This window comes from Pundamilia nyererei, unplaced genomic scaffold, assembly GCF_000239375.1.
Source record: "Pundamilia nyererei isolate P.nyererei 1_Seehausen unplaced genomic scaffold, PunNye1.0 scaffold00021, whole genome shotgun sequence".
In the NCBI taxonomy this organism is placed as follows: Eukaryota; Metazoa; Chordata; class Actinopteri; order Cichliformes; family Cichlidae; genus Pundamilia; species Pundamilia nyererei.
This window is the reverse complement of record NW_005187422.1, coordinates 4,793,248-4,803,410: the sequence shown is the minus strand read 5'-3', so window position 1 is coordinate 4,803,410 and position 10,163 is coordinate 4,793,248. Positions and strand designations below refer to the sequence as shown.

Below are 10,163 nucleotides of genomic sequence, written 5' to 3'. Positions count from 1 at the left end.
AGCACCTTTAGAAATATATTTACTTAAAAACTGGTGGCGTGTTCAAGACTTATTTTACCATCCGTTTCTACCATTGCAAATCTATATTTGGCAGTTCCTGGGTGAATTTTAATAAAGCCTACTACTTTGAATTTGTACTTGTTGGTGTTGATGTTGGAGCTGATCACTTTGGACTTGAAGCTAATAAATAGTGAAGAATTAGACTTCACGACTAACCTGGTCTCTTTACAGAGCTATGAAAAGAAACAAATCGAAAAGATTGCATATGTCTACAATGTGAAGATACAGTGTCAGTATGCACTGGCAGAAATGTGTTCAGCATAGATATCACGCTTTTTACTTAAACTGTGTTTATATGGCAGCAGGTAAAAATATCACAGATATGACAGCACGACACAGACAAACAACAGGTTGGTGAGACCGAAGTTTTGATCAAAAGCAGCAAGCCTAAAGTGGAATAACCAGGAGTCCACGGGTAACAGGAACAGGGAGTGGAGAAAAGTCTAGGCACAAGTTCAGGGGGCTTACAGTCAAAGGCGCTATCATACAGAAATGTGTACAGCCCATCTTGGTAGGCACATTTGGTTGCCATGGTAGGAAACTAAGCACAGTAACTCATAGGTAACAATGGTGCCATATTACTTACAAACCATAGTTAGCAATGAATGTCATTAGGGGACCTGACATGGGGGATAAAGTAAGACTAGTTTAATGTTCCTATTCTTATTTAAGAAAAATCCAGTTTTGTTTTAAAGGATGTAGACGAGTCTGTTATTGTCATTCTGCTAGCCATGGCCCGGGTCTCAAGGAATTTGTTACATTGTGTGAGGAGTTCTAACTTCAGTTGAACATATCCAAGACAAAAGATATAATCACTGACTCTAGAACAGGGGTGGGCAATCTCAGTCCACGAGGGCCGGTGTCCCTGCAGGTTTTAGATCTCACCTGAATCTCATGATTAGTTCGTTACCAGGCCTCTGGAGAACTTCAGGACATGTTGAGGAGCTGATTTAGCCATTTAAATCAGCTGTGTTGGTTCGAGGACACATCTAAAACCTGCAGGGACACCGGCCCTCGTGGACTGAGATTGCCCACCCCTGCTCTAGAACATGTACCCATATACAACAGGTCACACCCATCAAGGCTCAGATAGTCGAATGCATTCAATGTTATAAATATTTTGGAAAAGTTATTTATTCAAAGCAGAATTTTAAAGCGAACTGTTTGCCTGTGTTCAAAGAGAGGGCGACTCATGTTTGGGAGTCTCGTTTTCACACTGATACAAGCGTGGTGGTTTTTTATGTGCTTTTACAGAATATGTTTGATCTTTTTTTCATCAGTCAATCAAATTGTTGAGTAGTCTAACAGGCGGGTTGGTGAACCACAGCTGAACCTAGCATACCTGTACACCAGACAGTCACAGCGGTTGGCTGCTTCAGTTGCACTCTTTGTATAGTGAGGTCCAGTCTCTCACTTCTGGATGGTCCCAAAGTGTAGAACAACAAGGTTTGCAAACAGCTTTGTTCCAGCACTCAGGTGAACAAATAATAGCGTTACTTGTGTTGCATTGTTTGTTGATTCAACTAAAGAAACAGGAACAAGTGATGTGTTTTTGCAAGAGGCTGCCTGTAATAAAGAGCCTAAAGACAACACTGAGTGTGTGTTTGCCTACTGTCTGACCTATTTATGCTCGAATGATTCTTAGATGAGTGTCAAGCGTGACGCGCTGAAAGGTTCAAGGTTAGCACTTCAACTTAAGACAACACCAGCAAATAGAAAAGCAGTGCAAAAGCACACAAAATGAAATGGAAGCAGGTTTTTGAAAGACTCTCAGACTTATTTATATTTTTATTTATATTGTGCTAAATCACATATTCTGTTACCTTAAAGTGCAATCAAATTAAAAATTAATTTAAAAAATTAATAAATGTTAATAAATTTCCATTAGAAGATTTAATGTTTAGAAAGTCACTTGTTTCTGTGAGATGAGAAAAGTTGTAAAAAGGTTTATTTTCATTTATTTTTTAAATCTGAGAAGAGAGAGCATTCCTAAATGTAAATAGGATTTACTTGTGTAACTCAAAAAATGCTACTTTATACTCGTCCAAACTTAAGATCTAGAAAGTAGAAAGAAAATAGTTTCTCAGAAGCAGCCCCAGATGGATGACTGGAATACAACCAGAGGGAAGTGAGAGTTGGCTGACAGTGACTAATTGTCATATCTGGGCAGTTCTTGTGACAGCAGAGCTGCAGATTGCATTTGCTGCTTCGTTGGTGCTAACGACATTTCCACACAGACTTTTTTATCTTCCGATTTGCCTCTGATGGATTGAGGATTGAGGAAACTCCTCATAAGGCCACAGACAGACAAATCTCTGGCCTGTGACAAAACCCTCAGAGTTTGCAGTTTTAGATAAGCATTTGAACTTGGCCCTATTAAACATTAAATAACATCATAAACTTTATTGCATTAATATTTACAAAGATCAGTGGGATCTTACTGAGGAATTAAGTAATTATGACCTTTATCACAGCTCAGTAATGTGTGGAGTTTTCCTTTTTTTTCCTTTGTGGGTTTTATCCGGGGCGGGTAGTCCAGCTTCCTTGAGTCCAGAGACATGCTTGTTACCTCCCCAACACAGGACACCCCAACAGACATGGCTGAAGTCTTCTCTAAGCTCACACAGCTGTAGACTGACTGGGGAAACACCCAACCAACCTCTAACGTAAAGAACAAGATAATCTACTGTTCCTCAATCAGAACAACTAGAACTAGAATCTGATGTTTAACTAGCAGGTGTTTTTCCCAGTATTGACCATTGCTTTTCTTTAAAAAAAAACATTTTCTCCAAAGTCTGGGCACTCAGAACATCATTATTCAGAATGACATTTATCAAAAAATATTATACAAATATAGCAGACAAATAATTAGATGTAAAACATTACACATTTATGCTTTTATATAGTTGCACTAAAACAGAAAAAGTAATTGTTCTCCCTTGAAATCTTACTCTTTGCATTTATTTGAATAAATCATCTCCAGTATTTACACCCAAAGCCTTTTGTCTTGAGTAATGCAGCCTCCTCAGGCTTTTACTTTGGAGGCAAACAGTAACCAGATTTCAACACCCCACATGTGAGAAGGAGAGATCATATACATCCCTGGGGAAGAGCCACAGAAGAAGAAACAGGGCAAAGGCAAGTGGCTAATCCTCAAATCAGCAGCATTCCCAACCCTCCGCACTGAGCCTGTAATCTGTGGGCCAGGCAGAGGCAGGAGCAGTCTTGCAGGTTTGGCTCCAGCTGTTTGATGGCTTAATTAAGAGGTCCAGTGGGATCAGTCAGACATGCTGCACTGCTTGTTGTAGGCCTAAAAACACTCAGTTACTGTAATACATTATACATAGTTCTCATGCGGCGCCTGGTCAAGCTCTTTACTTTACACTTCACTGGAGACAATGTGGGATCTGAGGGGAAGGCAGGGAGTAAGTGAACTGTATAACAAAGGCTTGCTGAGTTTAGATTTTGTAATATTTGTAATATTATTTTAACATTATTTTGTCGTTACTTTGGTGGCATTCTATTTCAATAAGCAGTATGCAGAGTCTTTAAAAAAATGTAAAACATTTAATGAGTTGTAGGTAACAATCTGTGGCAAATTCAGTCGTGGTGTTATAAGATTAGCTTGGAATCTGGTCAGGAGGTATTACAAGGTGGGCTGAGGATCAATAAAAACAATTTAACATTGTATTTTGGTCCATCGCAGACTGAGCAAGTGTTACACAATAGAGCTTTAAAGACATAATTTGCTGTTGCATTAGCCATCATCAGTTCTGGTCGTGTATTTTCCTACAAAGCTCTGTCTGAAAAAAGAGAGAAGCAAAAATGATAGCATAGACCAAGCTAGGAAGCACTGGACATTTTACCTTATTTAAAGGTGTCTCCATTTCTAGATCAGTTTACTGTTTTGAACTGAAAATTGCGGCAAAGTTGACCCACATGGTGAATATAAATATTAAAATAAGTTTAAATTTATACGTTTAAACTACTCAAGAAGTTAAAAATGTTATTCTACAAACTAAGACAAGGTTTTATTGAGCAGGAGATTACAGTCCAACTTTACCAGAAAAGCAACAACATTAGTTGTTTTATAAGTTTAGAAGACACTTGGGTATGTTGTAGAAAAGGTTTCTGTTTTGTTTTTAAATCCTGAGACAGTCCTTTGACTTATGCTGTGTAGTGAGAAAGTACTGACATCCTTTATTTAAAGTAGCACAAGTTGTATTTTTTTTACACTATTGATGTAGCAATTGTAAAGTGAAAGACTATACATGCAATAAAACCCATGGATGGTGCAGTGGTTGGCTTCCTTTCTGGTCTGAAGCCTGGCTGGGATTTTTCTTGTTCTCCCTCTGGTCCTTCTTCTGGTTACCCTGTTTCCTCCCACAGTCCAGCGACAGACTGTACATGTTATGTTTAAGGATCATTTTGTGTTGGGTGGTAAATGGTACTCTCCCGGAGTACTCAAAGCACTCGATACATTATTTGTCAGACTCAAGAGTTGGGAATTCGTCTTGTAATCAGAAGGTTGCCGGTTCGAGCCCTGGCTTCCAACAGTCTCGGTCGTTGTGTCCTTGGGCAAGACACTTCACCCGCTGCCTGCTGGTGGTCAGAGGGCCCGGTGGCCCAGTGGCACCAGTGTCCGGCAGCCTCGCTTCTGTCAGTGCGCCCCAGGGTGGCTGTGGCTACAATGTAGCTGCCATCACCTGTGTGTGAATGGGTGGATGACTGGATGTGTAAAGCGCTATACAAATACAGGTCATTTACCATTTGATCGACCTTATTGAGAAATACTAAGTCAACTTAGAAATTAATTTGAAAATGCAATTATCTTGCAGTTATCTCAAAACTTTTCACATCAGTTCCACTAGAACTGGCCTAATGAAACTGATCTCCTGTCCTTCTTAATAAATAAAGATTATTTTTTAAAGTAAAATCCATTTCAGCCAATCAAAGGTTGTAAGGCGCATCACGCCTCCATCTTGGATCCCTGAATGCCGACCCTCCAGTAGTTATTCATCATGACAAGGTACCACTCTGCTCCCTGCCTGAACAACAGTCCCACATGTTATTCCACGCAGCAGATCAACGGAGTGACAGACCGGACAACCCGCCTCCATCCCTGCAAAAACCAACCAATGAGACTACAGAGCGGGGACGAGCCTTCAGCGACATCCTCTCGTTTCTCACTACGCTGAGGCTGTAAGGTACCCTGGCAGTCATGTGACGGCTCCATAGTACAACTCAGTCAGCACTCAGTCCAGTCTGAACTCTTCCTCTGCTGCTGCTGCTGCATGGAGAACCTCAAGGGCAAACTGTGGCTCGTCGAATGCAACGGATAAAACACATCCTCCTCGCGTATTTTGCTCTGGGATTATATTCTGGTTGCACGATCGAGGTAAGATCGGAGTTTTTCTCTCTTTCTTTTCCCCCAGGTCTCTCAGAGCGTGCAGGACGCGTTTCCCTTCCGTGCCATATGCTGCAGCAGCAGGCAGGATGAAAACATGTTTACGTTGAGAGCGGAGACGCGTGCCTACTCATGCGTAATGCGCCGCAGAGAGGGACACTCGGGAAAAACAAAGCACACATATCTATACGGAGGACTTTCAGGGTTCACAGTTTAATCAGTTTGACACCAGAGTGTAAGTGAATGGAATCTGAATGAGTTTTGCTGTCCCATTTTCAGCTGCGCCTGAGAGTCACTGCTGTCTGAAACCCGATGGCGTGGAAGAGTTAATGGTTACACATGCCGATATAATTATTAAGCAAGTACAAATAAGGAGAAAAACCATCAGCCATAATTACAATTTTAACATACGATTACAAAATATAGCCTTGAAATGTTGCACGTAAGGCGACAACATTTTGTGAATATAAATGCAACAACTTAAATCTAAAAGAATGCTTTTGCGCTGTGACTGATTTACTGATCCTTTATCGTCCCGTAAACACGCCGAACAGGTGATTTACGCATTCAGAGGAGGAACCCACGCTGCTCCTGGCTGCCCCCTGCGGCGTTTCAGGATAATGTTCTCTCTCTCTCTCCCTCCCTCTCTCTCTCTCGCTGGTCCGGGTTCATCCTCGTTCATTCAGACCATACAGGGGCCCCTAAAAAGGGAGGGCAAATAGTGGAGGCAGGGAGAGGGGAAGAGAGTATGACCGACGCTCCTCGTTCCAGGAAAATAGCCTATTTATGAAGACTACACTAGCACATTGTAAAACTATGATAATGTGAACTCATACTGCATACTATCACTCTGATCTGGACACATGTAAAGAAAGTACAGCCAGCTGACTTGTAAACATAGATCAGATACAGATACAGAAAATGTTTAAAAATTCAAATATTTACATGTTTAAAATGGGAAAAGCCTTAAATTGGGAAAAATAAAAACCCTGTGATTGTGTGAATTACACGAAAGATATTGAAGCAGAGATTCAGGCAGATAAAGTCCAAACCTTTGTGACTAGTTTAAACATTAAAAGATCAGGGCCTCCAAAGTTGGCTGAGATTGACACTTTTTTTAAAACAGATTTTGAAACAAATGTTGTAAGTACAGTATTGCTATCAAAGGTCATAGCACACTACTTCAAATCCAGCTGCAATTTTTGATGAACTGCAGGGATCATTTACATTTACACAAATTTTGTGTGGTAGAAAAATAAACCGGGCTAATAATATGTAACATCCTTTAACGCTTGCACACTGGCATAGAAAATTGGGCTCCTCTATTAGTGTATGTGGATTATTGACAAAATATGGGTGTTTTAAAATGGTTATAGCCAATGTACAAGTACTGAGACAACACAGGGAGAACACTAACTTAGTAGTTAAGCCCTCCAACATTACTTTTTATCAATTCATCTTTTCAAAAGAAACCAAACAAACCCAAAGAAGTTAGCAGAACTAAAAAAAATGGCTTATGAGTTTATGAACTCATCAGAACTCTTTCAGAGTCAAAAATGACCCTGAGTGTTTTTCATACACTTGTTGTTTCTGCACTCAAACCTAATAAAATGAATCATTTTAAGAAGGTAACACAATTATGCAGCATTGATACAGTTTAGGGACTTCTTTAACAATGAAGACATGGACACACTGTGTATGCATATATTTGTTTGCAGTTTTTGTTTGTTTATATATAATGGTATGCTTTCAGGCTTTGTCAAATGTGCAGCAGCTGCTTGTGGCATGGAGATTAACCGACTTGTCATCATCTCTGTTTATTCTTTTAGACATACTGTTTCCTGTCCGGAGACCTTGGATTGCGAGCGTCTTTCTCCAGCGCTAACATCAGGTGTTTTTGGTATCTCATCCGTGAGAAGTGTGACCTTTGTGACCTGGGTATATTTGGTCTTCTCCACCAGCAGAAGGAATAATTCTCTTGCAAGTCATCCCTAAACACAGACTCTGAGTCCAGAAAGAGACAGTGGTTTGGCAGTATCCAGGGATGGTAGATAACTCCTTTGTGAGTGAAGACACTTTTCTTCTTTACAGCGGTGCTCCAGTGGCCTGCCAGCAATCTGACATGGTCAAGGACTTGGGCTCCTACCAGGTTATGCCGTCACCATTTTCGGAGGAGGACCTGAGCGACTCATCCAGTCCTCGTTCCTGCTCCAGCCCAGACTCCCAGGTGCTGAGCTCCAGCTATGGTAGCAGCTCTAGTGCTGAAAGTCAGGACAGTATGCTGGACTACCTGCTGTCTCAGGCCTCCTTAGGGAGTGCCAACAGCGTTACCACAGAATCCGTGGATCCTATGCCATTATCCACTTTGCTGTGGGATTCACGGAAAGAAGAGCCGTTCAAACGTGAGCAAGTAAAGGAGGAAAATTTTGACTTCTTCACCTGGACCCATGGTGAGCTAAAAGAACAGCTTGTAGGGTGTTTCCAGCCCACGCTGGAAGAGATAGAAGAATTCCTGGAGGAGAACATGGACGTGGTGACAATGAAACAGGAGATCCAAGAGGATTGCCCAGAGTTGGGAGTAACGCAGGAGTCTTTTGGTCTAGAAGTTGGCCTGGAGTGGTGCGTAGAGGCCTCCCCTGAGCCTAAAGTAGAGCCAGAGGCAAAGTATTCTGACCAAACTGTTCCCACTGTCAGCACTGCAGGTCTGGTGGCTGTTGCGTCTAGTGACACCAAAACCACAAGAATTAACCCCACACAGGAGTCCAGCACAGGGGCCAAGAAGGAATCCACTAACAAACCTTCATCTTCAGACAGCGACACAAATGGTAATGGAATGCCGGTCATTCTGCAAATCCAGCCTATACAGATCAAGCAGGAGCCTACAGTGCCACCGTTTACTCCAGCAGCCCATCCCCCACAGCCTGCCCCAGCCTCAGACATCAAAATTGCACAGCTACTGGTCAACATCCAAGGTCAAACTTTTGCCCTTGTGCCCCACATCCTGCCCTCCCCCAGTCTTAACGTCTCCTCAAAGTTTGTACGAATCGCTCCAGTCCCAATTGCAGCCAAACCTCTTGGGCTCGGGGACAGCTCTACTAGCCAGGCATCAGGAATCCTTGTTGGCGGACAAAAGTTCCAGAAGAACACAGTGGCGGATCTCATCAAAATGCACAAATGCTCTTTTCCTGGCTGCACCAAGATGTACACCAAGAGCAGCCACCTGAAGGCCCACCTGAGGAGGCACACAGGGGAGAAGCCTTTTGCCTGTAACTGGCAGGGCTGCGGATGGAGGTGGGTACCGAGGAACCGAATGCTCTTACATATAAGCAGTATGTTTAGTATGTTTTCTTAGCAGACTAGATTCAAAGATTGACTCATATATACGAGTGATTAAGTGTAACCTGTGTAAAGGTTTGTTTGTTAACACAGCAATAACAGCAGGCTGTAGCAGGCATCTGCATGATTTCATTACTGGCCTAGCTGCAGTAATTTTTTGTCAGTCGGACATATCCCTGTTCATCATGTGTGGTGCAGAGTCCAAGTAACTTAAACCCCCAAAATCCACAATCTAATATTAGTGTTTTAGGTTTAGACAAAAATGAAAAGGGGCATTTCTTAAAAAGTAGATTATGTTACATTTCACATTCAATCTAATTCAGTTTGGTACTACACTTTTTCCCTTAATAGATTTTCCACATGGGGTATTCTAGAGCAGGAAGAAATTATATTCACACCCAAAACACAGACAAGCAGCCCTGCAACATGAATGTCACTATTTGTAACCAAGTAGATTACCATGGAAGCAAGCACTTGTTGTCTTTCTGAAATCTCAGGAAAATGGCACAGCAGTGAGGCAGGCCACTTACAGTTAGCCAGGAAGATGTAACAGTAAAGCAAAAGATGCCATCCTGTGGTTTTTTCCTTTTCACTAACCCATTAAGCTGAAGAGCTCTTAGTAGCTGCCTTGCAGTCTAGCAAGTGCTAATTGGAGTGATGTGAGGTGGTGGCAACACAGAGATATCCAAGTTGGGTAAGAATAACCATGGTGTCTTTTTTTCTGTGGATGTAAACTAAATCTGTCACAGTGCATGTGGACTGGAGTCACATGGTCACAACATGGATGCCTCCTGTTGAGACCTGACAGCTGTGCAGTTGCTGGGGCAGCATGAGTGTGTGTGTGTTTGTGTTTTTTCAGTATAAAACAGCAAGAGTTAATTTAGAACCTGCTGTGTTTAATGGCAGAGGAAGAAGGTGGATGTCTTCATCAGTAGGCAATTACTTTGCTAATTAAAGTAAAGTGTCTTTCTGCTTTTATTAACGTGGAAGTCTGTTTGTGTGAATGTGATGGAGTTTGACTCCTGTTCAGAGTTGGCAGAGCTAAGCTGGCCTGTTTCCTGAGGACATCAGGTGGGATGTTCAGGCTGACCTTAAGCTAGTGAAGAGTACAACACTGACTTTATGTCCCATGAGTAAAATGAACTTTTGTACTTTTTAATCAGTAGCTCCAAAAAGGACCCAGAATGGATGGAAAACAGACATGATTTAACTTAAAAAAAATAGCTTTTCTTTAAACGTTGATAGTGAATAACAGATTCTTGCCTATCTATCTATCTATCTATCTATCTATCTATCTATCTATCTATCTATCTATCTATCTATCTATCTATCTATCTATCTATCTATCTATCTATCTATC

The 10,163-nt window shown here is 41.6% G+C and overlaps 1 protein-coding gene across 1 annotated transcript in view; it reads left to right on the top strand.

Annotated features, from left to right (window-relative positions):
* The first annotated feature begins 5,266 nt into the window (after positions 1 to 5,266).
* The window catches only part of klf15 (Kruppel like factor 15), an 11,661-nt gene continuing 6,764 nt past the window's right edge, over positions 5,267 to 10,163 (top strand). Inside the window, exons 1-2 of the mRNA XM_005726724.2 lie at positions 5,267 to 5,458; positions 7,297 to 8,758. Of these exons, the coding sequence (XP_005726781.1) occupies positions 7,512 to 8,758 (1,247 nt within the window). The 5' untranslated portion in view covers positions 5,267 to 5,458; positions 7,297 to 7,511. The remainder of the gene's footprint in view (positions 5,459 to 7,296; positions 8,759 to 10,163) is intronic.